This window comes from Desmodus rotundus, chromosome 11, assembly GCF_022682495.2.
Source record: "Desmodus rotundus isolate HL8 chromosome 11, HLdesRot8A.1, whole genome shotgun sequence".
Taxonomy (NCBI): domain Eukaryota; kingdom Metazoa; phylum Chordata; class Mammalia; order Chiroptera; family Phyllostomidae; genus Desmodus; species Desmodus rotundus.
The window spans coordinates 103078036-103105919 of record NC_071397.1 but is presented as its reverse complement, the minus strand read 5'-3'; the positions used below and the strand labels follow the sequence as shown (position 1 = coordinate 103105919).

General features: G+C 55.0%; 1 protein-coding gene across 6 annotated transcripts in view; it reads right to left on the bottom strand.

The window, feature by feature from the left end:
• The window catches only part of FAM120B (family with sequence similarity 120 member B), a 35874-nt gene extending 9396 nt beyond the window's left edge, over nt 1-26478 (bottom strand). For 4 of the 6 annotated variants that reach the window (XM_045189014.3, XM_045189012.3, XM_045189017.3 and 1 more), the window contains exons 1-8: nt 25530-26032; nt 17318-18426; nt 13065-13245; nt 6592-6693; nt 5923-6095; nt 2809-2901; nt 1569-1775; nt 756-864 (exon numbers count right to left, since the gene is read on the bottom strand). In XM_045189014.3, the coding sequence (XP_045044949.1) occupies nt 756-864; nt 1569-1775; nt 2809-2901; nt 5923-6095; nt 6592-6693; nt 13065-13245; nt 17318-18426; nt 25530-25581 (2026 nt within the window). In that variant the 5' untranslated portion in view covers nt 25582-26032. The other 2 variants (XM_045189016.3, XM_045189013.2) reach the window with 2 other exon arrangements.
• Between the last annotated feature and the right edge of the window lie 1406 nt (nt 26479-27884).

Below are 27884 nucleotides of genomic sequence, written 5' to 3'. Positions count from 1 at the left end.
GGCAGACTCTCTGACCCGTCACATCAGTTGAAAACCAACTTCTCAGTGAGGTCCCGGACTCTGCGTCACAGCCAGGGAAGCGTGACGTGACCAGGGTGTGTCAGAGAGCAAGCTGGCGGCATGTATCCCAAACCGGGTCACATTCTGCGCCATGATTCTGCAAACCAGCATGCTCTGTTTTAAGGAAACAAGGTACATAGAAGCTATACGTACTCTGAGAAAAGAGGGAGCAACTTGGAGCTCGCAGTGGGGACCCCGAAGTTTCTGGGGGTCTGTGGGGCTGGAAGCCAGCATGTGGGAGCTTTGTTCTGTGGCCCCAACTGGGCTGTCACTTAAGTGTGACCCAGAGCTGCACAGGGAGCGGCCACAGTAGAGGCAAGGCACAGAAAATCCTGCAAGATGCCTTATCTGTCCATGGGCTATCTTTGGGTTACAGAGTTAAATGCTGTTTATGTTTCCTCTTTCACTGTTTTCTCTGCATCCACATGGTTTGAATACACATCCACTATGAGGAAAAGTGAACCCAAATGTGTGGTGAGCATGTGTCGCCTCACAGCACCTGTGCTTCCAGGTGGGGCTGTGGTCCTGTGGGACCAGAAGGGGCTCCACCCCCAAGCAGCTCCTGGTAATGAGTCACTAACCGAGCCCTCTGGGCTTTGCTTTCCTCACAGAACCAAAATGGGCCACTGGGCAGTGGCCGGGCGTCTCCACCGTGTCTCCCTCCCACCCCAGCCTCCCATGCCCCTGCTGCCCACCTGTGTGGTGTGGCCGCCAGAGCTGCTGGCTGACGATACGCCGGCCCTCCTCCAGGCAGGCCTTGCACACGATGGACTTCAGCTGGTGGAACCTGGTGAGCCGAGACCTCTGCAAACAGACCAGGTCAGATGCTGAAAAAGGACAGTAGCCACAGCCACCGACCGTCCTCTCTGACGAGGGAGCTCAGTCATGTCTCCCCAGCAGGCCGCATGCCCGCTGCTCGTGTCTGGGGCAACATGCCCGAGAGTGTGCCCGAGGCCTCACTTGGACGCCTCCCAGGGATCCCGGGGCCACGGTGCTGAGGAAGCCGGGCAGCTGCCCACGTCCCCACCCAAACAGCCAGCCTTCAGGGCACATTTTTAACTAAGGAGCCATCAGTGTTCCCACTGAATAGGTCCAACATCTGCAGAGGCACCTGAGCAGGCAGCGTCTGCACTTGATTCTGAAGTGGGAGGGAAGGAAGGCGCTGGGAAAATGAAAACGTGTTGGACTGGATGGGAAGCTGCTACGCGCCTCTCCCCCCTACCCCCACCCACCCCCCAACAGAAGCCTGGGGTCTGGAGCCCATGGAGGTGTTGTGGCCGAAGCCGGAAGACACGCTGACTCTGGGCTTTAGGCTTCTGGAGGAACAGTCCTTTCGGGGTGAGCAGCAGGCCCAGCGCCATGGGAACTGAGTCTGTTCTCCACAGCAAAGCACCCGTAGGAACACAGTGCTTCAGCCTCCAGCCAAGGACCCTGAGCCTTCATGGTGCCTCTGAGCCAGGGCCACATGCCTACCCCTCGTTCGGAACTCGAAGCAGCTGCAAACTCACGTTTTGCTCTACCAGGGCCTCCACAGAGTACCCTTTCTCAGACTGCAGGTACTTCTCGTGAAACAGCTTCCCATCAAACACGTTCCAGGGCATGAGCTCGCTTGTCCTCCAGGGGAAGCCACAGGCGCTGTTGACCAGCACTAGCGTGGTCAGGCCACGGACCAGCAGGGAGCCCAGCTGCACAGCTCGGGGGTCGACGTGATCGAGCTGTGGAGATCAGTCACACGGAGAAGGTCAGGAGGAGCTCATGTTATGGGGACCAGAGCCTCTGCGCCAGCCACTTCCGCTCCGAGCGGACACCCGGCACACAGCCACAGCCGCTGCAGGGACAGAGGTGCAGAGGCAGGTGGCACGAGGTCCCACACCAGGCTTCCCTGAACACTGCACACCCAGGAAGCAGGCTCCTCCCCATGTGCTCTGCCACCCGTTTCACTTTCTGCTGGGGGACGGCTCACCTCTGTGTTCACGTGTCCACTAAAAAGTTGGGGAAAACTCTCACCAGATTCTATTTCGGCTGTGCATCCATCCATCAACTCTTTGAGTGCCTAACAAGGAGTGCGTTTCTCTTTGAACAGCTACGCACTCAGCCCCGTGTTTCTGTGGCCACATTAGTGACTCAACCGGTACCATTCTGAGGGCTCTGCTGTGCGACAGAAACGTGACTCGGTTTGTCCGCAGAGTGCTCTGAGTTTACCCACGGGCCTCAGCATGTCCAACAGGGAGATGCACGTGCCGGCGAGAGCAGCAGGGCGAGGCAACGTGCAGGTGGAAGGTGCCAAGCCTGCTGTCACACAGGGCGCCCGCTCACGCGTCCTGTCAGAGGTGCTGGCCGTTTGGGAGACGACGTGCAGCCCGGCTTCCTAGCACGGCTCTGGCACCCAGGGGTGCTCGGCGGGGTTGTCCCTTAGACCCAGCGTCATGTTTCATGGACATGGCATCTCCCCCAGTGAGGCTCACACAGCAACTGGTGTCTGCACAACCTCAACACGTGACCAAAGGACATGTAGTACATAAGCCACCGCCCTGGACCCACACACCCGAGTCCAGCTCCAGCACAACCGCCGCACCACGCAGGGCTGCCGCCTGCACCAGCTCCTCTGCAGCCCGGCAGGATTCGGCTCCCCCGTCTGAGAGCGACGCCCCCTCACCACACCGCGAAGCAACAAGCCAGGACACAACCAGGGCTGGCAAAGCACGGGCCGGTGGTCCCCAGAACCAGGGCGATCAAGTGTGACAGTACCTGCAAGTCTGCGAGCTGCCCAGCCGACTTTCCTTGGAGGCACAAGGCCTGAGCAACGAAAGCATGCAGGTCCTCCAGGCGCAGCGTGTCCACCTGCAGGGAGGAGAGCCAGCCTCAGCCTCGCGGCCACAGGTCACAGCCCCTGAAGACAGGCGCGCAGGGTGCATCTCAAGCAGCAGAGGAGACATGGGGAGGTGAGAGGGCCTTTTCTCCCTCGGGGCCCAGGGCCGACGTGGGCAGAAGAGTCTGCTTACTATCCAGCAGGGCAGACAGTACTAGATGGCTGGGAAGAATTAGAGTCTTAGAGAACAGTGGTTATTTTGGCACAAATCGCAGAAGCTGACAACCCAGGGGTGTGCAGGCAGAGCCCCCACAGCAGAGACCTGGGACTGCGAGCAGCACTCAGCCTCTACAGCCCCAGTGGGGCTTGTACCCCCAAATCCCAATACAAGGGAAGCTAGGGTCCCCAAATAGGAGTCCCCACAAATCCTCGGTGGAGGGAAAAGGTCTAACTGGGGCAAGGCAGAAAAACAAAGAGAGGCAGAGACATGGAGATGGGCAGGGAGATGAGGAGGGGAGCCAGGAACCAGGGCATCATGGCCAGCAAGCAGGGTAGACACAGATGCCTCAGGCCTCCTCCTTGCGGGGCCCTGGATGGCAATGTGGCTGCGTGCCCACCGGTCCTCCCATCCTCAGAGGGACCCGCAGTGTCTCCTCGTAGGGAAACGCATCCAGTGGTGGGGACAGGCTCGGGAACACGACGTGTCTCAGCTCTGACCATCCCAACCGACCCCACCACCGTCCTTGTCCCTCTTTATCCCAAGGTAGTTGTTCCCTCTGCACGAACAACAGCTGCAGCTATTTCAGGGAAAACCACCATCTGCAGCCATGTGGCCTCGGGACCACAACCCAGAGCCCACTCTGCAGAAGCAGGTCCAAACAAAGAAGGTCTTTTGCTAAACCCACACACCCCACCTCTGCATTTAGACCGAGGTTTGCTGACCTGCTGGCCACTTCCTGCCACCGGTGGCTCTGAGGAAGGCTGGCTTCAAAACACAGACCTATGGGGCAGAGCCACCGTCCTGTCTGGGTTTGTCGCAGTTCACAGGCTTCTGGCCACCAACTTTGCTGCTCACAAATCTCAAATGCCAGACTCTTCGTCATGCCAGATTTTTAGGATTTCACATAGTAGGGCTTGCTTTTTAAGTATCTGCTCTGCTATGAATTATGTCAGACATGCCCTTCCTGTGATGGGGACTGGCCCTTCCAGACTTCCCTCAGAGACGCGGGGCGAGTTTCTGGGCAGGTCTGCGCCCCCAAGGACGTGCTTTCGTCCCGCATCACACATGGAACCGTGACACGAGCACAGCGGCACACGGGTCATCGCCCCCAAGCACCCCCCGCAGCCTCACGGACCCCAAGGCGGTGACCACTGTGGAAATGGTCAGGACCCTCCTGGTACAAGACACCACTGCTGAGTCCCCTTGTTGCTTTTAGGTTTAAAAAGTCCCCATACACATGTCCTTTAAAGTTGAACCAACACCAACTCTGCCTCATGCTGATGTTCACTGAAGAGACTTTTATTTCAAAGGTAATGATGAGACGAGAAAAGGTCAAAGTGGCAATCTCCCTTGGGTGCTTGTGTCGCTGCACTTCAACCGCACACACAAGTGGGGCGCCCTGCTCTGCGCCGGCCCGGTTCTGCTGGGAGCGGACTCAAACCCTGGGCTCTGCACAGCAGGCGGTGTGGGCCGAGACACCTCTGCAGCTGGAAAGACAGCTGCAAGTGTGCGCCCTGGGAGTGCTGCCACCGGCGCCGGCAGAAAACACTTGTTCTTCTGGGTGAGGGAGCTCAGCCACCAGCCCCTCGGCACGTCCCAGTCACTGGTGTGCCTGGCCTGACCCAGCCACTGCCGGTTAACACGCAGCACCGTTAGCTTACAAAGAGTGTACACATGATGCTCAGTATCAAAAAAAGGTATTTTCACACTTAAACATGACCGAATCCTGCCACCCTATATTAATTTGCACTTTACTAAGTCTGGTGCGAATGAAGAAGTGTCCTACTCGAAACAGGAAAACACAGACTCAGGTTCGCATGGGCCACACGCAACCAGGGATGAAGTGACACGGCCCCAGCGTGACAGTCTACAGCCCAGTGGACACTGAGGGGGGAACCGGCCAGGCCCTGAAATGTAATCCTCAGCTACTCGAAAAGGGGTCTCAGGTCTGAGGGCAGCTTTCTCCTCCAGACAGAAGAGAGCCCTGCCAGGCCCAGGGTCGGGGCAGAAGATGCGTGGCCGGGGGTGGAGGAGGCGTGTGAGTCCGCACCAGTGTTGTGCTCCTGGGCGCTGACCACAGTTAGAGGGACATCATTTTAAAGCTGGCGGTCAGGTAAGGGGCTGGGGACGCCAGGGTTCTCAGCTCTTCTGTGGGGTGTCCCAGCCTTGTCACATGTGGTATGTGTGAGTGTGTCTGCAAACTACGGAAAAGGCGGATCTTCTCGTTGGCCTGGATACATTCCACATGTAAACTAAGCGTAAACCGAGTAAAAAACAAACTGCCTTGCCTAGGGCGGGCTGAGGGTGAGGACATTCAACACAATGGCCACGCCCACCTGGAGACCCCCCCTGGCTGTCCTGCAGACCACTCCCCGCTCCCACCCTGGGGTTGCCCGTTAACCCCGGGAGTGGCTGCTGCCTGTTCTTAGACTGGAGGCACCTGTCACAGGAATGGAGGAGCATTGCTCAGTGAAGGGGAGTCCTCTGCCCCCAGCACAGCTTGAGGGGAGCGCTGGACCCCTTCCCTGCTCCTCACATCCCAGGAAGCAGGACCACCACCCAGCAGTGACGTGACAGTCAGGAGGGGGAATCTGTCATGGTAAAGCTTTGGAAGCAGAACCGCCGGGCCTGCTCCCCTTATGTGCATCGCACACTGAAGTCGGTGGTGGACCGGGAGTCTCCCTCGTGTGACATAGCCGTCCTTCAGCTCAAGAGCTTTGCAAAGAGCTGGTGCTCAGGACCAGGTGCTGGACAGAGGTGACACAGCACCTCCTGTGAGACGAAGGGCAGGAGGCGGGAATGCCTGAGTGGCGACAGCCGGGGCCGCTGTTACCTGCATGAACAGGTAGATGAGGAGGCAGCACAGTGTCCGGAAGGGGCTCTCCAGGGCCTGTAGCTCCTCCCCGGAGGAGGAGAGGTCAAGGCAGGTGAGGAGCACGTCCACACGCCGCGCTTGGGTCCCGGGCTCCTGGCTCAGCCACAGCTGCTTCAGACTAGGCGTCCCCCCTGGAGAGGAAAGCCCACAAGGCCCACTGGCATTAGTCTTTGCACCAGCAAGTTGTCACATCCTTCTTAAAGAACAAAGGACACGAACCTCTGCCCCTGCTGACATCACTGGGCTTTAATGCTTAGAGGGACAGGAGGAAAACTCCAACAGAGCTCCTGGTGTGAGGGCCAGAACCCTCGCCCTTCACCAAAACACTCTGCTTTCTGCGTTCTGCGGGGAGCGAGGGCTTTTTTCCTGCCTGCATTGTGCCGTGTTGTTAAGAACGCTTTTTGGAGTGTGTCTCCAGGTGCTGTCCTAGGGTGTGAGCCAGGTCTGGCCACCATGGGAGTTGGGCTGAGGCCGGGTCCCCCGCCCGCTGCTCCCACTCCTATCCGCAGTCTCCCAACTCCCGGGAGCAACAGGCTGACGTGGACACATGTGCGTGTGCAGGTCTGGAGAGCCTGTTTCCACGGCGCATCCACAGCTGCACTTGGTGCGCACGAGGGCTGTCGGTACCTGGGATGCTCATCTGCAGAGGCCTGACGAGGTCCGGGTGCCTCAGGGGGTTCCCCGCGTACACGAACCACTCCCGGACAGGGGGGCAGCTGCCAGCACCACCTGCGCAGAGACAGGCTGAGTCAGCAGGTGCACGTGAGGGCTGCCTGCCCCCAGGCTGATGGCGTGGACCTGGCCCTGCCGGGAACCCTCCAGCCAGTGCCCCCAGCTTCCTGCCCTCCCCTCCAGGCCTCGGAGGCGGTCCAGGAGCACCAGGGCTCTGAGCCCTGGACAGCAGGGACAGGTGACTTAGACCCGCAACACACCTCCTGTCACAAGAGGGAGAAAAGACAGCACAGAGGCCAGACCGTGTTGCCAATGTCCCCAGAGCACAGGGGTGGCGGTGTGGGTCCTGCGGTCACCTGGACAGAATCGGACAGCCCCACTTCCGCTCTCCGCCCAGGCCACCCTCCTGCGGACAGTGACAGCCCCACCCCTGCCCCGATCTGAGCTCCCCCTGAAACAGCAGGCAGCCTATTTTCCTGGGAAACCCTGGAGTGAGGCCCCTTCTCTGGGGTGCTGCTTCAGTTCACAGGCTTCAATTTGTCTTCTCTTTGAAAATATAGCAGAAATGTCTGCAATAATTTGGTCTGTCTGAATTAAGATGAAATAATCTGAACACCTACATATCAAAAAAAAATAGGAAATACAGTCGGGCAATTCCCTAAAGGCTGATTTTTCTCCCAGGAACTTCAGACTGTTTGGGCTCTGCGTTCAAAGAGTGAAGTGAAAGCTCAAGGAGTGCTCTTTGCCAGTCCGCTCTCCCGCACGCTGGGAAGACACCCACGCAGACGGAAGAAGGCCCCAAACCTGCCCCAGTGATTCCAGCTCACGTGACCACCAGCTTTCAGGGTGCCGACCCCACTCATGACCTGGATCTGCGGGCACCAGCGTGTGGGGCGGGGGGTTGGGGTTAGCCACAGAGGGCAGGGGAAGGGAAGAGGAGAAGCAACGTGGGCTTGGCCCTCGTGCGGTCCCGGCCCTGCAGGTAAACGCCCCCTTGAGCAGCGCCTGCCAGCTCAGCGGCAGCCCAGTGGGAGGAGGGGTGGCAGACAGATACCCACCAGGCAGGTACCCACCACCAGGGGCCTCAGACCGGAGAGCATGGGGTGATTTCAGAGAGGGGCCTGCTCCTGACAAGGGGTAGGGGAGGAACTCGGAGGTATCTGTAAGGACTTCAGGGTACACGGAAGTGATCAACAGAACAGCCTGAGCCAGAGAAGTGCCTACCATGTTTCTCACCTCGGACAGTTTTCAAAGCAAGGCAGCTGAGGCCTGCGAGGCCAGTGGGGGCAGGGGGTGGGCACCACAGCTGGGCGCCAGCGGGAATCTGACCAGCAGGGAGGACTCAGCAGAGGGGAGAGGCAGCGGGCCCACCCAGCACTAGCACAGCAGCCTCAATGGAGAGAGGAGAGGGAGAGGGAGAGGGAGAGGGGGGCTTTCCCAGAAGAGCTGAGAGTGAGGAAATGCTCCTGTAACACAGGGCACCAAGCTGGGATTCAGAAGATGAAGGAACACAGAACACCACCCCAGGAGGGCAGATGCCCATCTCTTTGCAGCTCCTTCCAAACACAGACCCCGGAGGAGGCAAGGAAGGGGAGCAACATGTGTGGACACAAAGGATAGAGAGAATATTCTAACACTCTTCAAGAGAAAAGAGCCACCAAGGAAGAAGGAGCTCAGCAGCTGGAACCCCAGAGGCCTGGGGGTGGGGCTGTGGGGAGTCAGGCTGCTCACCAGCCCTTCCACCACCATGGACTTTCAACCTAGACAAGCTGAAGCCGCTGTGGCCTCATCCCGGCTTTCTGCCCTGAGGCACGGTGCAGATCACAGCCCCCGGAGGAAGAGCCCTGGCAGAGCAGAGTCTAAGAGGAGGGCACGGGGCTGCGATCAAGGCTGTGTGGTGGGGCTTAGACGTCTGCAGAGCTGCACCCTTGGGCCGTGGTGAGACCGCGCTCTCCACATCAGGGTGAGACTTGGGGACGCCAGGCCAGACCTCCACTGGGGGGCTTGCCCACCGACCGCGGGCGGTCCAGGGCTCCCACGTGCAGAGACCACAGAGAGTGCCTCACACTTGGGAAGCCTCAGAGTGAACGTTCCCGTTGACCCACCCTCGCAAGCCTTAGGTGGGCCCTCGGAGATTCAGGTGTGAACAGGTCAATACTCTTTGGAGCATCCAAACCTTCCAGCACATGACTACGAAATTCTGGACGTGAAAATCAGGAGACACACGTAGACCCTTTACGAGAAGAAAAGTCAATAAGCAGACCCTGGCTCAGAGACGAGAGGGACGATGGAATGAGCAGAGAAGGACTTGAAGAAGATAATGTGAGTTTAGGGCCTAGAGGAAACAGTGAAGACAGGGAAGAAGACAAGGGAGGACTGAAAATGCCACTGAGCCCTGGCCAACAAGAGGTTGGGGTCCGATTCCCAGCCGAGGCAGGAACTTGGGCAGCTGGTTCGCTCCCCGGTTGGGGTGCGGGGTGCGCACAGAGGGCAAGCAACTGATGCTTCTTTCTCACACCCACGTTTCTCTCTCCCCACCCCCCGGCTCTTCCTCATCTCACACCCACGTTTCTCTCTCCCCACCCACCGGACTCTTCCTCTCTCCCTATAACCAGTAAACATACCCTCAGGTGAGGATAAAAAATTGCATGCCTTTAATAAAACCGCTGAAATCCACGCATCTGAGTTGAGTTTCACTGGGTGGGCTGGCAGCCCAGACGTGGTGGAGGACAGATAGCTAAACTTGACCTCAAAGCAACAGCGATGACCCTGTGGAACCACAGAGAGAAACAGGCGAGAAAGCTGGGCCGGGCAGGCGCCTGAGGGACACTGAGGGGTAAAGCAGGCAGGGAAGTGGCTGGTAGCCCAGAGCGACAGGTGAGAAAGGTGCAAACAGAAAACAGTACCTGACAAATAACATTTGATTTTACCCAAATTTGACAGAAATGTGAATGCACAGACCCAAGAGGCTCAGGCACCCCAAGCACAACAAACAGAGAAAGCCACTCCAAAGCTCCACGTGAACCCACTCTGCAACCTGGCCGTCAGCAGAAAAGCCGAGGAAACAGCCCCACTACTACAGGTGGGGACGCACCACGGACGACTGTGTCATCCACACAGGGACGACGTGGGCAGGCACAGCACGATGGCCTGTCGAAAGTGCTAAACAAAAAAACCCTAAAATTGTGTACTAGCAAAATTATTCGTCTGAAATAAAGATATTTCCAGGAAAAACCCTGGGGCAATAAAATGAGCAGCACGTGAAATGTACGAGCAAGCCCGTTAGACGAGGAGCGACGGTATTAAAGGCAACTCGGATCTACACAAAGAAGCTGAGCACACCAGAAACGGGGCACACACACAACTTTCCCTCACGTGCTGACTCCTTCAAGGACAAATGGCTCTTTGAAGGAAGAGGGGAAACCGCAGCTTGTGGGCCAAACCTGGCCTGTCGGTTGCCATATAGCCCGAAAGTTCGTAACGCTTCTCCCAGTGTTTTAAGTGACTGGAAAATCACCAAGAGAATATTCGGCAACACTGGAAGATTATACAAAACTCAGTTTTTGTGACACGGGAAAACGAGAGAGAGCTTCACCGGCGCCTAGCCACACGCCATCGCTGACACGCGGCCACGGCTGCCGTCGCCCTACATAGGGCCGCAGGGCTCAGTGCTGCTCACAGGCGGGTGGGGGCCTCCATGCCGGAAATACTCATATCGTGCCCTTTGCAGAACAAGCCTGCCAATCCCTAGTTTAAAGCAAAACTAAGATCCTGTAGTAGGGTATTTAAAATAAATACATAATCTCATAAAGTTACATACTGCATGTTTCCGTTTACATTAACACTTTCAAAATGAGCAAAATAGAGACGGAGGACAGACAAATGGTCGTCAGGGGACAGGGACAGAAGGCAGGACTCAGAGAGACAGCACACAGGAGCTCCCCTGCAGTGAGGGGCCAGTTCTGGATCTTGATGTGGGATGAGAATGCCAGAGCTAAACAAGGAGGAGTGGAAAAACGGTGGGAAATTAGTAAGGCCTGCCCTGGCCAGCGCGGTTCAGTGGGTGGGGCATCAACCCGCAAAGTGGAAGGTCACCAGCTGGATTCCCGGTCAGGGCACGTGCCTGGGTGGCAGGTTTGGACCCTAGTCAGTTGCCTTTGGAAGGCAACCAATCAGTTTCTCTCTCACATTGATGTTTCTTTTCCTTTCTCCCTCCCTTCTGCTCTCTAAAAAAAAATAAAATAAAATACAATTTAAAAACTCTTTGAAGAAATGAACAAGGTCGGCAGCCTGGTAAACAGTACACCAGCATCAACGTCCTGTCTCACACTGCACTTTATCACACAGGCCTCGGGGCTGGGAACCGGGCAGAGTCTGAATGGAGGTCGACGTAGGGTGTTTGCAACTCCCGAGAGTGTGTGATTATTTAAAAATAAAAGAGTTTTTAAAATACACAGAAGACAGAAAGCAACACCAGCAAAAACAGTGGACACAGAGAAAGTGCACCGCTGGGATCTGTGCACAGACGTGGTCCAACACCGCGCGAAGGGAGACTGCGAAAATTTAAGGAACAATATCACAAACCCTACAGCAACTGCTACTGAAAACAACTGGTGAATCCAACAATCCCCAGGAAAACGTGAAACAAAATACCAAAAATTACTCAATGGTTTCAAAAAAAGTCAGAAGAGGAGACGACGAGGAGAAGAAAAGCCAAGCAGAGAATGACACGGAAGCCTCACGCCCAACCACGTCGGCTGTCACGCCGAACGCAAGCGGTCTCCACACCCCAGCTGGAGGACGGAGCCTCGAGCACAGCGCGCCGCTTGGCAGAGGCACGCTCTCACTACCACGCCTACTCCAGAGGGAGGAGGCGGGAAAAGGGTGCGCTGGCAAACGTTAATCACAGGAAGACCGGAGTCCATACACTAGTATCACACAGGGCCAACTTCGAGACAAGGCACGCTTCAGGTACTGAAAAAGGAAATCCCGCAATGTTGTAAGAGTCAATTCTTTAAGAAACATAACAATCCTCAATACGTATGGACCTAACAACAGAATTTCAAAAAGATCCAAAGCAAAAACTGAACATATAAAAGAAAACCCACAATAACACCCGAAGGTTTCAACACCCTTTTCTCAAGAACTGACCAGCCGACAGAAGTTGGTACGAGACTGGAGCACCTGTACTCACCTCGGTACTTAGGGGATTTTTAAGCACCGTGGACTAAGGAGCTACGCCATGCAGAGAACACAGAGTACACTTCGTTGTCATCACCATAAATAAACCTGCAACAGCTGCATTTTACTTCCACATTCCAGTAATGTCAACTAGTAATGTAGAAAGCCAAGAAGTTGAGAGAGAAAGAAGGAAAATGAAGATCAATTATGAAGGCAAGTTCGACGAGACGAACTTTTCCTGTTCTTACGGCCATCTAATGAAAGTGCTCTGACGAACTGTTGAAGTTAGTAAGGTTTATGTATTTCACCTCATTTAATAAAACATAGCTGGTCCTTGAACAACGGGAGTTTGAGCTGCAGAACCTACCTGCACGCAGGTTTCGGCAGGGGGACCGGTGCCGCCCAAAGCCCCGCTGTGCGAGGGCTGGAGCAAGCAGAGGGCCACATGAGGTTGTGTGTGGGTCTCTGGCCCAGTGTGGGGGCAATGCCCTGATCCCTGAGCTGTTTTGTTCATTGGTCAACTGTGCTCTAGGAACAATTCCAGGCAAATGTTATTCTATAATGTAAATATTGTTCATGATGAAAATATATTTTTTTAACCATTAGTCAATGTGCAATCATTCATGTTCAGAAAGAATATGGGCAGAGAGCCATATGCAAAAGAAACTAAACAATATTTGGTCCCAAAGCTTATCACATGGGTTCTTTTGTTTCTGTTTTTAAATCAGCTTTCTTCCCATCACCTGTCACATCAGACCAGGACGGTACAGTCGGCCAGTCTTGGGTGAGTGAGGCCACACAGCTTACTGTGTGAAGGGCTTGCCAGGTCTCTGCTCTGGCCACTGACGTCCTCTCCCTACACTTCTGCCATCACCGCATGAGGGACAGAGGGCAGGAAGACCCGTGAGCCTAATTACGAACGGCCTAAAAAAACTTCTGGTTACATTTTAAACATACGTACACTCCTACCGGAGGAAAGGGTTTTCTCACTTTTAAAAAGCACAAGTTCTTTGAAAGCATAAAATATAACATTTTATAGAAACAACACACCTTTTTTTAACGACTGCTGACCAACCCCTGGCTGGTCACATGCAGATGCCCGTGGCATTGACCCCAACGTCCCACAGACGCCCGTGGCATTCTCCACTACAGACTTCGCAGAGGACAACAGGACTGAGCGGTGTCTGAGGACTCACCTGGACAGAGGCCCTGAACTCACCAGCTCCCCACGTCGGCACAAGACTCACCTTGGCCACCCGCCAGCAGGAGGGAGTAGACACGCTGCCGCACCGGGCGGTAGACGAAGGCCTGGCTGGGCAGGGCCTGGTCCAGCGCGTCCTCCAGGGTGTTGCTGCACTCGATCTCCCCACTGGTCATGATGCTGTACACCAGGTAGCTCTCTGCCTGCACGTGACGGGCTCTGGCAACCTGTTCGGAATTAGGACACAGTGGTTTCTCCTTGGAACGGAAGAACAATTTTTAAACAGAAAGCGTGAACACCTAGTGCCCCACACCAGTGCTGTGAAGACACAGCAATGGAACAACTGTCCCCCAAACTTAAGCTGGTGCCTAGGCTTCCAGGCTGGAGCTCTCCTTGGCTCCCTGCCCTCCAGGTCCCAAGCACTCACCAGACTCACTGACTCCACAGCACGGCCCTGTGTCCACCAAGGGGGAGGCTGCTGGACAAGACTCGCCCCACCATCCACAGACAGAGGTCCACCCACGGTCATCATCTATGCCTCTGAACAGCTGCCACAAATTCTTTAGCAGCCCAGGTCCTTGGATAAGGCCTCAACCACATCCCTGCACAGCCGTCTGGGCCTCACAGAGCCTGCCGCCAGCAGGCACGTGCGCTCCCACCTCACCCACCCCTCTCCCTTGAGGGTCTCCCGGCTCACCACCCCCATAAGGACTCTGCTCCCCTCCACGTGGGGCTTGACGCACAGCAACCTCGCAGAGGGTGGTCTTCCTGTCTGATCCCTCATAGAACCACGACCTCCTCGGGAGGAGAAACTGTCCCACTCACCCCTTGGCTCACTAATTTCTTACAGAGTGCAGACCGCGAGCTGAGCCTTCGTCAGTTCCTACCTTGCGACGCTGGGCATGTGGCTCTCACGTTCTCATTCAATGAGAACCTAACATCAGAAGGGCTACAATAACCTACATACAGGTCTTACTCTCCTGTGAGGAATGTTCTCATCACTGCAGGAATAAATTCACCTACAACACCATCCAAAACGTAAATCCAAACAGCCTGCAGCTAGCAGCGTTTCGAATGTGGCACGAGGATAACTTGGAACATCAAACACTGTGAATCAGACTCTCTCGTTATCTGGACACACGAGTTTGTTGATTCAGCATTGCCGACTGGAGTCTTAGCCTCTATTCCTCACTTCCTTCGTAGATGAAATAGGGTTGATGGAAAGTGCCAGCCTCACGAAGTTACTGTGAGGACTGAACGCAGCAGCAACGACACGCGCCTGGCCTGGCACTTCACGCGGGCTCACGGGTGCTGACTTACCGTAAGGCTAGAGAGACTACAACACCATGTTTCTTTGCCAAAATTTCTTTAGATCAAGACGGCAGAGAGGGTGGCAGCTTTAAGGTCAGTAAGGCTTAAAAAAAAGGTTTTAAAGAGCTATCACTTGATACTCCGACCAACTGAAGGTTATCAGAAGCGACCTATTTCTCCACGCGCTCCTTTTGACAGAGAATCTATCAGAAATGTTAGTTATGTAGTTCACGATCCTTTAAGGCTACAGTTTCTAATTTATTTTTCTACTCCCTCTTCCACCATTTCGGATTCTTTTTATTCCCAACAAACTGGTATTCTGACAAATTCATCTAGGAAGGTATAAATCATATTTACCCTACCAAGAAATCTTAAATTTTAGCAACTACGCAGATTGTGAAGTGTGACATTCTCGTGCGGGGGCACAGGGTCTTCAGTCCAGCTCTCTAAATCACAATTTCAACCTATTAACTGACGCGGTGTCATCTAGCAAGTGGCTCTGGCATCTGCCCTTCACTGTGGACACACAGCACTCTACGCTTGGAAAACCCTGAACACAGTCACATAGTCTAAAAGTTCAAGAGCCATTAACAGTTCAGTTTGCCCAACGCCATGTAAACACACGGGGAGTGCACATGGGGGTGCTGGGGAGACGAGTGTGGTTCAAATGCACGCGTGCTTGGCCCCTGGGTGCCTATCTGATAGTGCTGAGAGATGCCGCTGGGAAAAAATGTTAAGGTAAACTGTAAGGGGCACTTAAGAAACTTTCATTTATTTTCAAAGATATAATTAAGTCCAGCAGGTGTGCCACTGTGTGCTCAACACACGGTCCACCATCTGGGAGGGCACCTTGCTCTCTGCCTGTGGGCAGCAAACCAGGGGTCTCCCAGCCCCGCCTGTCCAGGCACCACAACTGCCCGACGTCCTGCCTGCACACAGGCCCAGGTCCCCGTCCTCACCCCCTCGTTCCCTCCCAAATCCCTGTCCTCTGACCCCCGTCACGGCCCTGGGCAACCACAACGTGCTGAGGCCACCCAAACCTCCCCGCTGCCTCTCTCAGAGCTTCCCCTCTGCAGCCTGGGACACCCTGGCCTTCTCTCCCCTCGCCTGAAACCTGCCTCCCGGATCTCACGCTGCAGTCATTCTCCGCTCGGTCTCCCCCACCTCCGCTGCCTCTCATCTCTCGGGGCCATGCTTCTTCAGGCTCCGCCCTGGTCTCCTCCCAGGTTGGCTTCCACTCCCACAGGCAGAACAACTTGCCGACACCTGTCTGCTGCCCAGAAGTGGACGTTGAGGCCCCCATTTCTGACTGGCACACGGCTGCCCGTGGACTCTCCCCTCCTCCTGCCCCCAGGGCAAGGCTGACTTTTTATCAGTTCCACAGCTGAGACCTGTCCACTTCTACTGCCCTCTTCCTAATTCCAGCTCCTCCGCCCTCTGCCTGGGCTCTGCAGCAGCCCCTGAAGCCCCGTCTTGCACTGCAACCAGGGCTTCCGAAGACAGCATGCGATGACATCACACCCTGCTCAAATCTCCAGCACCCCCTCCAGTGAGTATAAAAATGAAGTCCTGAGTGTGTTCACAAAACTCGGCTGCCCTCTGTGATCTGACCTCGTCCGTAGGCACTGCCCTGGCAGGAAACTGGCTGAGGGGCCAGGATGCCCATTACAGTGGCCAAGGCCACCGGTGGGTCCTATCACCGGGGCAGCTGCTCCCCAGGCTCACAGAGTGGGCCAAGCCCAGGAAGGACGTGTGTGTGGCCACACACAGATGGGGATGGGGGTGTGTGGAAAGTGGCAGAAGCAGCAGAGAGGGCCCGGGCTGGCACTGCGAATGTCGCAGGGGTGAGGGCTGGCGGGCCCCAGCCCCATCCGGCGAGCTTCCCCCGAGAGCAGTTATGAGGCGCAGACTGGGGCTCCACTCTGCGTGCAGTGTGACAGTCGCACTGGCTGGGCTGGAGCACCGGGCTTGGGGTTCTGCTTCTGAAGAGCTGGAGCTAACTCCTAGGTTTGCGACCTACGTGACGGGGTGCAGGACAGCGGCGCTCACCGTCCAGGACGAGGAAAGGTGTGTGCTGAGAGGTTGGTTTTGAACTCAAGGTGCCCGCAGGTGTTCCTGTGGGCACACCCCTTATCCGTGACAGGCCCCGATGGGAGAGCAATGCCCCGCCACAGGGCCTCACATCTCGGTGCCCAACACACAGAGGTCCTCCCATCCAAACCCCTAAGGGCTCTGTGCTGCCTTCAACCTTCAGCCCAAAACCCCGGTGTGGAATTCAGCAACTTTCACAATCTGGCTGCGGTCTACCTTTTCTGGATTGTTCTCCCTACTGCTGCCCTGAAACCCCATCCTCCAGCCTGCTACTCCCACTGTCCCCAGGCAACATGGGTTCTACACTCTATAGCTCTCTGCCCACCAACCTCCGAGTCTTTGCCTGTTGAAAGCACACATCGGCCCTGTGAAGGTCTGGGTCCACCTCCACCTTTCTGGGAGCTTCTCTCTGTGCCTCAACCTACAGTGACCACTCTCCTTTAAAGCCCCAGAGCTCTCTCTGTAACACTTCTGTGACAGCATCAGACGTGGGCTACGGCCCTGGCCAGTGTAGCTCGGTTGATTGGGTGTTGTCCTGTAAACTGAAAGGTTGCAGGTTCGATTCCCAGTCAGGGCACATGCCTGGGTTGCAGGTTTGGTCCCAGCTGGAGCACATGCAAGAGACAACCAATCGATGTTGCTCTTGTGCATCAGTGTTTATCTCCCTTTCTCCCTCCCTTCCCCTCTAGAATCAACACAAGAAAAACCATTTTTTTAAAGGGTGTGGTTTTACAATGTGAGCTTATGACTTACATCCTACTTCCTAACTAAACTCTCTGGGTCTTGCTCTGTGTCCCCACAGTGCCTTGACCGCTGTAGGGAGTCAGTACTCAGGAGTCTCCAGTGGGTACATTTTCAATCAGGACATACTAGATTTGGGTGGGCACATTTACATACCTCTAAGATTTCAGTGTCTGAAACCATGGTTACTTGCTGCTTGATTTCAGGCTCCAAATTGACTGGAACTTCTTGCTTGGATTCAGGGTCTGAACTCATGGGAACTTCTTGCTTGTCCAAAGTTGTTACAGCTTTGGGTGTTTGGGAAATCCATGGAGATTTCTGTCCTGGCAAAAGATATGACGCCATCGCTTTATAGAAAAGAGCTTTATTTGGTCCCAAAGGTAACATCTCTTCTAGCTTTTTCTCACCTCGATGTACGCGAAGAACTTTAGATATGTGGTCTGCCACGGCTAAGACAACACTGCCTTTTTTGTCACAGTTCTCTCTTGCAGAGGTATAGGAAGACAAGCACTTGTGCCGGAAGGTCTCAAATGTGCCCTCCGGGACTATGTCGTTGCCCAGCAGGCAGGCCAGCAGAGGGAGGTCCGGCAGGCTGAGGTCCAGGCTTGCACAGAGCTTCTGCCTGCAGAGCATGATGGTGGTGAGGCTGTCCAGGCAGAGCTCACTGATAGAAAAGTAGGGACAGGTGTCATAAATCAGGTAGTCGGTGTCTTCTCCGAGAATGCCCAGACAGTTATTCTGGAGGCCGTAAGAGGCCACCTCGTAGTCGGCCTCCTGCAGGGAGCACATTGTGTCCTGACCCAGGGTCTTCAGAGCGAAGCGCGTGAATATGGCCAGTCCCGAGGGGATGAAGAACATGCTCCTGCCGGGCTGCTCCCCATGCGCCCTGATGTAGCGGAAGATCCTGGCTATCTCCCTGCTGTTCTTGAGTCTCCGGCGCACCCACTCGTCTCGCTTGGCCTGCTCCACCATGCCGTCGAAGAAGAACACCAGCTTGATGCCAGCGGCGGTGAACGTTCGCACAAAGTCTTCCAGGACAGAGAAGTATTCTTTCCACTGGCCACCACAGACCCAGGACTCCGGAGTGTACCAGTACCTGAGGCAGCACATGGCGTCGACAACGATGGTGGGGGTGCGGCCCGGGTGCTCGCTGCGGTGCTGCTCGGCCAGCTCCCGGAAGTTCACCTCCGTGTACACGTGTGGGCAGCTGCTTCCCACAAACCCGTGCAAGCCTCTCACGCCCATGACCGGAGTCCTGGCAGGATCTGAAAGGAAAGCAGGCAGCTGTTACGGCACTACCAGTAGACGCGTGGCACCGCGCAGAGCATGCCCGCAGCGATGTGGAAAGGCCACGCTCTCCGAGGGGCCTGCAGGGGAGCTCCAGGACCAAAGGGGAGGAACTTTACCCAAGTGCAGGTCGCCTTAGGTGCACTTTCACAAGGACAACACAGTGCAGCATCTTTCAAGATTTTAACTAAGACTACTAGCAAGAGATTTCTCAACTGAATTCAAAAGACACTAACAGTTTTCAAAGAAGTAATATTCTCAGCTAGGAACCCAAAGAAAAGAAAACTTTGAAAACCTAAACTGATGCTTCTCAAAATGATTTTGCTGACTGCAAGAAGCCAGACCCAAACCAAAAGTACACATGGTATGATTCTGTTTACATAAAATTCTAGTTCATTGAGAGCCAAGCTCAAATACAGTGACAGAGAGCCCGCTGGGGGTCATCCAGGTCGGGGTAGGAGGGAGGGAGGGACTTACAGAGGGAAGACTGTAGGGTGGCAGACCCAACGCTACTGTGGTCATGGTCGTTTCACAGGTAACCACATGTTAAACTGTAAACTCTAAGAACGTACAGTTTTCTTATGTCAACTACACCTCAATAAAGGGGTTAAAGAAGAAAACCAGCCCTGGCTGGGGTGGCTCAGTGGACTGAGCACTGGCCTGTGAACCAAAGGGTCACCGGTTTGATTCCTAGTCAGGGCACGTGCCTGGGTTGTGGGCCAGGTCCCCAGTAGGGGGCATGTGAGAGGCAACCACACAGTGATGTCTCCCTCTCTTTCTCCCTCCCTCCTCCTCTCTAAAAATAAATAAATAAAATCTTTAAAAAAAAAGAAAACAGACAACTAGCTGACCCTGAACGAGGTGCGTTTCAGAGGCACTGCACAGTGGAAAACCCACATACAACCTGAGCTGGACCTGCGCACACATGGACCCCCAACCTCAGACCCAAAGCACAGCGCATAAAAGTTCACTGCCACTAAGTCTGTGTTTGTAACATCTGAGATGGCCAACAACTCTGAACGGAAAACTGCCCTTTCTAAAATGTAGTTCAAGGAGTTGGAACTCAGAATCTGAAACAAATCTAAGCACAGCGCTTTGTAAGAGGTCCTTACGTGATAAAAGCGGTAACAGAAGACATTACTGAGCAGGTAACATCATGCACCAAAGGTCAGAAAAAATTCCAGGACGACATCTTTCATCTTAACGGCCTGTGCTTTTCACTTTAGTTTTCAGAGTTGTCAGGGCTTGGTGTCCTTCGATAAACCAAACAAAAACCCCTCATTTTGCAAAAGGCAGCACGAGAACACAGAGCCTCTCCTCTCCCAGGCTAAGGACTGAGTGCAGCAGACACGCTGCACTCTGAGGACAAAGACCTGTGTTGCTCAGGTGGCACGGACAGGTAAATCCCTACCAGCTCCATTTCACCAATGGGGGAACTGTGAACACAGGGCCGGGTTCAGAAAAGGCACCGGCACATGGTTACCATTTAAGCACCTACTGCCTGTTGGTGGACACTGGCCCTGTTGGTAGAATTTGAAGTTCCCTGTTTAAGAGCCATCACGGGGAGAAAATACAGAAGTTGAGTGGACACAGGTCACACACTCATGCTGAAATGCAGAGATGTCTCACACATTACGTTATTAACTGTGGTGGGACGCACAGACGCATGGACGCACATGTCCCCGCCTGCTGCAGAGCTCTTCCCCGTGTGGCGATCACCGAGGGAATGTCACGGGGCATGCGACTTCCGAGGCAGACCCGATTTTACAACACAACCACCTCAACTCTAAGGCTGTCGCTTGGATCTCCAGGCCCGGACCCTGCGTCTAGGAAGGTGATATCCCATTTCTGCCGGGGGGCAGGGGGACTCTTATGACTGTCCAGCAGCGGGCAGGTGCGGGTCTGCAGAGGGTGTCCAAGGACACAAGGGTGGTCACAACGCTTAGACTCCCCAAATCCCAGGCCATCATTCTGTGCCTCACTTTGAGAAAAGCAGGCTTGTGAGGCCTGTTGATGACGAGCGAAGCAAAAGTGGGAGTGTGACTCAGTGTCCAGTTTTTCACCGGGCTCCAGGCTGGGTGCTGCGGGCACTTCCCCAAGCCCACCAGCAGCCAGTGGGAATGCAGTCGAGTCTGCCTTCACAGCCCTGCCCCCCCCCCAGCTCCCACGGCCAGGCCCCCCTTTGCGCAGCAGCCAGGCCACGTGCGAGTTGGCTGCCCTCCCTAGCCAACAAAAAAGGGTTTTTGTTTCCAGCATTTTTCTACTGAAACTGGAAGTGACAACACTGAGTTTCCCGAAACACTCTCCTCTTTGTTGTACAAGGAGTCGGGCTCGGCTCTGCTTTGATTCCATTCACATGTCGTTCCTCCTTTCTCACCCTAGTCGTGAAAAGCTCACTATTTTAACTAAACATGCTCTGGTGTTTCCTGTCTTTCACGCAGCCAGTCTCTCCCAGTTGGAATCACAAACTCCCTCACCAACGTCACCTCACAATGTGCTCTCCCTTGGCACCTGCAGAGACAAATCTGGACGTGCGGAGGTCTGGGAACCTGACATGAGAGGCCCTCCCTACTCCGACTCCACACATCCCCACCCACCTGCCAACACAGGCAGTGCAGTGGGAAGCAAAACACTTCAAAATATAATTCTGTGGACATTACCTTTTAAACAATTTTTTGGTTTTTAAGCCTTTGATTCTACCTGCAAATTGTAAGGAGACTTTCATCGTTTAGAAAGCAAACGGGAGTTCTATCTCATTCTGTAGGAGTTTTATTGCCCAAAACGCAGCCTGGGCATCATCAGCTCCACCACCAAGAGCCTCTCCGGGGCACACGTCCCCCCGTCGTGTCCCTGATACCCAGCGTGTCCACCACGCGCGGGCCCGGGGTGTGTGAGGGAACAGACTGGCGGTGGTGTCAAGGGGCCGGTGTGTGAACACAGATCAGGAATCACCAAGTTCACAGGCTCCAAATACAGGCAAAGGGAGAGTCAGAAGCGGAGCCACCGCCCTCGAGTGGCATCAGTGCAGGGGACGCACGGGGAGTGGCCAGCAGGCGCACGGGGAGTGGCCAGCAGGCGCACAGGGAGCACCCCCACCCACACGTGGCCTCACTCCCTGGAATGGCTCCATTCTCCTCCTAGCCACCCCAATTCCAGGTACTGGGTTACCAGTAAATGAGGAAGTGGACAGAAGCTGCTTTATTCACAACCTGTCCATGGACAGACAGAGAAATGGAGGGCGGCACGCCTCAGCAACAACACACCAACACCACCTGCCACCGACCGGAGGGGTCCGACTACATGCCCAGAGGGAATGACCGTGAACAGCCATGGGGACACATCCCCCATGCAGGGCAGCACCTGCAGGGCCAGGACCAGTGGCTGCAGGACCCACGCAGAGGGCATTGGAAGAGATGGAGATGGTTAAAATAAGCTCTTTTAAGTTGGAGACAGGCTGGCTAACGTCTTACAGAGCAACAGAACCATAACCTCGAATTTACCTTTATCCAGCAATTTGAAGCTCCAGACAAAAATCTACAAATTAACAGGCAACAGAAGCATCTGGGCTCAGGTCAGGAGAAGAGAGGAAAGCTAGGGGCACACCTATGGGAGTCAAGTGGCCCCGGTGACCAGGACACAGGTGCAGCCCTCTTTGCCCCGTGCACCTGAGTCCCCAACAGTCCCGTGCTGGCTGCCAGAGGTCTCAGTGGGGCCCTCCTGGCTCCTGTGGAACATCTGAAGCCTGCTCTTCCTTCTCTCCTGTCCTCCCACCTCACTCACCGAGAGCAATTTATGACGAGACCTTCCACAGAGGGGTAGGAATATGGGCTGATGGTTCCAAGGGATTTGCCCCACGGAGGCCTCCTCTGGGCTCCCCGAGGCCCCGACCCTGGGCTTCCATGCTCCTCCCTCCTTGCAGAGCCCAGTCTTTCTTAGCAAGGCTCCAGCTGAGTCAGTGTAGAGAGAATGCCCAGTCCAACATCTGATCAGACCCCTCGCTCTGTGGGCTGTGAACTCCCAGGTACCCTTGCTGTGTGTGAGGTTGAGCCCATCCCGCTCCCCTATGGCAAGCATTGAACAAAATCTTCCTTCCTATTCCATGGGTCAGAAGTAGCTTATTCCAATGAGACACGGAGGCCTGCGGCTATTGTGACACACTTCACGGTGCCTAGGTACACCTGCCCAGAGGCTGATGCCCTGGAGGACACCCCACCCCCGCTCTCGCCTTGAGCCCTGGTGCTGACAGTCAGACACCCTGATGCAGACGCCCAGTGGCTGGTGGCGCCCTCTGTGTTGTGTCCCAGGGCTAAGTGGCAGAGCTGGGCAGTACTGCTGGCAAAAGGGAAGGCTCTAGAACAAATCCACACTGAGTCAAACTCTAACCTCTATTCCTTGCAGGGAAATTCTGAGCAAGTTACCTTATTCTGCAAGCTTCGTTTTTCATATCTGCAAAGGAAGCTTTATAACACCTACCTCATAAATTGTTGTGATAAAATTTCATTTAGATTATAAGTTTATTCATCAGCTGTTGAAAGTTTAGTAAAATCTGCCCAGCACCAGTCCAAAATTCTTAAATTACCTCAAAATTTAAAACAAAGCCATTTAATATTAGCGAGGGTTTACTATACTTACAATTTTTATAACGTAGGTTATTTTTTTAATATTGGGAGTATATTTATAAAAATTTTGTCAAAAAGTAGCCATGTTCTTAGCAGAAAATCACAAAGAAAAAACTACTCCTAACCTCATCTTCCAGAGGCAAGGACTATAACAAGGTACTTTAGAGTACCCGTTCCCGGTGTTTCTCTGTAACTTACTGCGTGTCTGCATTTGCTACGAACGTATTCCCAAACCAGCAGGTTCGCCTCTCGCAGTGCCACTGTCAACGGGCGTGCAACGCGGGTGTCAAGTGAGTCAAGTGAGCTGCTCGCCCCGCCGTTGAGTGTGCAAGCTATCACCAGTGCTGCGAGCCCTAAGCAAGAACGTGAACCACGCCCACATGTAAAAATCTGTGGGCGCACGATCACTTCCTTGGGGTGAATCTTAGACATGAAATTCCTGAAGCAAAGTAAAGGCACCTCCTGGTGATTCTTCTCCAACAGGCTGTCCACCTGGAGCGGCAACACGTCAGCTTTCAGCTCTCACCACCACCAGGGTAGTTTCATCTGAACAGAAGCCTGGTTAATTCAGCCAGCAAGCAGCAGACACGGAGCCACAAACGAGAAGACCTCCAGCCCTGCCCTCCGGCAGGAATGTGTCCAACAGGCAACAAGCACTGGGGTAAAACTGCAGGGCAGAGACCGTGAATGTGGGGAACACACAGCCGGAAGACCCAGCCCAGGTCTGGGACCCACGACGGCCGTCCCGAGTGGCCAGATGGAGACAGGAGACAAGGCAGATGGGAGGCCTGATGCAAGAGTGAAAAGGCGCACATTTATGTCCGTAAAGATCAAGTCCATAATCTATTTTATTATTAAGTGGATGTTTCTAAGGTGCTTAACATGTCTGTTTTATTTAGTTTGACCTGCAACTTTATGTGTAAGTCTGTGCCTCAAACACAGAAAATGGGGGCAAAAAATAACCCCTCTGCTTTGAGGACAGGAGAGCTGAGGCTGCAGCCGCGGACCCGCCTGCAAAGGGACTTGAAAACCACAGGTGTGTTTACCCCTCATCCGGAGGGAAGTCGGGGCAGTGAGGGCTCCGGGTACGTGCATTTTAGCAACACTGCCCTGCCGCTGCATTGGGGGAGGGGTGAAGGCGGCAGGACTGCAGATAAAGGAGAGGCTTCCGTGGACACTGGCTGTTCTGGCTGCCCAAGAGCCCGCACCCTCCCCCTCTAGGGCTACAGAACCCCATCTCCTACTGCAGACAACTGAGGATGGTAGAGAGACCGCATCCTAGTCCCCCAGATAAACCAAAGGTCTGAGAGCTACATCCCCACCTGTGCTCGGCTAAGATCCATCTGGAGCTGACCGTGCTCCAGGCCCTGTGCTGGCGGCTGTGGACACAGCAGTGGACAAGACAAAGTCCCTGGTTTGTCAGGAAAGAAATCTGGGGGTGCGTGCACATATGTCAAAACACAGAAAGTGGCACACTTAAACGTTTCTTTGTTCTACGCGTTTTCTGCAAAGAACGTGACTACGTTTCTAACCAGAGAGCCTCAGAGCAAACGTCCCTCTAGTCCCGCTGGCACTGGTCGGTTTTGCTCAGACTCTAGTGCAACAGGCGCACTTGCCGGCAAAGGCAGGAAGAGCTGGACGGCACCAGCAGTGTGAGGTCACAGGTGGCTGCGGAGAAGCTGGGATTGGAACCCATCAGCCCCTGAAGCCTGCGGTCCTTTCTCTGGGACACACCCCACCCAGCACTCTGCCCTTCGGCCCCAGGTCTGTCCTTCTGGAAGGTTCTCCCAGTCCTAGGGGCCCTAACTGTATGACCAGGACCCCAGGTGCAACCCAGGTGCAGGGCCCTGGGCCTCTCCCACCCCCTGCAGCCAGTCAGCCCCTCAGGGCCAACGGAACACAACCACTGTCACCCGACACAGAAGAACACAGTGTGTGCAGACGCGTAAAACTCAAGCCTCATTTATTCAGAGTTCGGAATAAGAATCCAACACAGACTTTTAAATTCATGAGGTAAAGCTAAAACAATCTTTCATCAGAGACTTCCTCCGGCTCCAACGTACCATCTACGGACTATTTTTATGTTTAATTCTAACAACTTGTTCCTAAGCCCACAGCAAAGAAAAGTATGGAAAGGGCACTGGAAGCAGGCACACCAGCGGTAGGAACGCAGAACGCTGACCTGAGGAAAGCAAAAGGATAGAAAAACTGGGAAAAAAAAAGAGAGAGAGAGAGAGAGAGAGAGAGAGAAAGAAAAGAAAGAGAAAGAAAAGCTGAAAGACAAAAAACTCCAACCAAACAACAGGGCCACAACGGAATCAGCCTCTGTGGCCCTGGAGTCGCGGGCAGCAGCGGTGCGTCTTCCCCGCCAGGTCTCTCCACGACCCACGCCCGCCTGCCCCCCCCCCCCCCGCCCCCGGTGACCATAGTCTTTTTCCCCATCGTGTCCCGCCGCCACACACCTAGACCTCCTTTTCGGCAGGAAGGAGTTGCTCTGTCCCGCTCCCTCCCCATGCCACCATCCAAACTCGGCTCAAAGCCGTAGGTGAAGTTCCGGGCGGTCGGCGAGCCCGTGTCAAACTTCCGTCCCTGAGGGCCCGGGGATGGTGTGGCGGTTCAGGGTCAGCGCAGCGCATAAGTGGCGGCGGTGGTGGGTGGAGGACGCACACCGCGACGACTCGGAGGGATGACCGCGACAGCCGGACCGCTAAGGACAACTGGGCTGCCCGGAACCCGGCACGCGTCGCCTGAGGGAAGGAGGCGGGGGCACAGCGGCGGGTCGACAGGTGACGGTACAGGCGAACCCGGGAGGGGAACGGCAGGGTCGAGGGCAGGCAGGGGACCGAGGACCGCCCCTGAGCTCACAGCCGGGGCGGCCGCGACAGCGCAGACCCACGAGCGCAGCCAGCGGGGCCGAAGCCCTCGGGCAGAGACCGGCGCCAGGACAGCGCTGGCCCCGCAGACCCGGCCCTACCTAGAGATGCGCCTGCACAGCCTGAGAAACGCCCGCGCGGGCCTCGGTCCAGCTGCAGCCGCTCGCGCACTTCCGCTTCCGTTCAGGGAGCTTCCGCTCTAGGGACTGCGGGCGCGTAGGCGGGGCTGAGGTGCTAGAGGAGCGAGGTGCGCAGGCTCCGAGAAAACCGCAGGCTGTGCTAGCGCCAAGGGAGCAATGTGCGCAGGCGCCGCGCCCGTTGCCTGGGAAACCGCGCCTAGCTGCTGAGGTCTGCGTCCAAGGTCCCGGCTTTCCGCAGGCGCTGGTGGGACGCTCCGCTTCCCCGCTCAATGCTCAGTCCGTGCTGCCGCGTGGAACGGTGGGCAGTCGAGCACCCGACGCTGTGTTATTGTGGAAGCGAGGCCTGGCGCTGGGCTCCCGCGCGGGATCGCACTGCGACGGCTCCCGCGGAGGGCGGGGCTCAGTGACGGGTGCGCACCAAGGTCCTGCCGCGCGTCGTCTCGCGGGACGGAGCGTGGACTCTGAGCCAAATCTCGGCCTCGCTGCGTCTCCCGGACGAGCTCCCGCGCGCTCTGCACAGTCCCCCTCCTCTGCCTGCGACGTCGCCCTTTTCTCTAGGGCCAGGAGGACATGCAGGTAGCAGACATGATGGTAGAAAAATAGCCTTGAAACCAATCTCATTTAGTTTTAATAAAGTTATTGACAGCGTTATGAACAATGTCAGGTTAGGGTGCTTCTCGTTCCTACGCTAGCGCACAGCGAGTCTGAGGAGCGCGAGCTCCGGTAGTGGAGGCTGCGGGGTTGCAGGAACCGTGGAATGCAGCTCCTGCAAAGGTCAAAGTACTTGGCAGATCAAGCGCTTAAAAGAATAGCCAAATGGAAAGGACATATACACGCATTAAACAATTTGGGAAGGAATCTCCTCATTTGGCATGCAAGGATTTCATTTCCTGTTGATACACACATTTTTTCTAAGTAAAAGCACTTGTTCCTGCTTGGGTGCCTAGGGTTACACGGGAAGTGTGTGAGATGGTCTTTAGTCCTAAGGAGTGCATGTCGTGGTTGGGGAAGCAAACATACATTTGGAAAACAAGCGAAGCCTGGGGTAAGGTTTATTACGTGCAATGGCAGGGAAGTATGGTGTGAGCTGAGCCTGGATGGAAGGGAGAGATCTGAGATGGGATTGGGAGAGAAGGACTTCTAGGCAGGCAACAAACCTAGGAAAGGGATGGAAGTGGGGATTCAGTGGTGTGAGGCGGGAACCAGGAACACCAGACTTCAGGAGCAGGGGGCTCTACTCACAGACGGCAGAGGCTGGCTGCCCAAAGCCTTCCTCCCCAACCCCCGCCCCATTGCTTACATGAGTTCTACCACTGGGCAATCCTCATCTACCCCGCAGAGCTCTCAGATAAGCCTACTGCCTCACTCCTAAATATACACAGATGACCAAGAATCAACAGATACTAAGGAAAACAGGAAAATATGAAAAAGAAAACAACCCAGGAACTAGGAGAAGAAAAAAATGTTATGAAAACTTAATTATTGCCTGGCTGCTGTAGCTCAGTGGATTGAGCGCAGGCCTGCGAACCAAAGGGTCACCGGTTTGATTCCCAGTCAGGGCACATGCCTGGATTGCAGGCCAGGTCCCCAGTAGTGGGTGTGTGGGAGGCAACCACACATTGATGTTTCTCTCCCTCTCTTTCTCCTTCCCTTCCCCCTCTCTCTAAAAATAAATAAATAAATTCTTAAAAAAAGAACACACGTGGCCAACAAGGAGGAACCTAGCAAAGTGTGCTGGTCTCAGTGCCCTCTGTGCCCCATTGCTTCTGGTGACCCCCGAAAGGATTTGTTTACCGCATGTTTG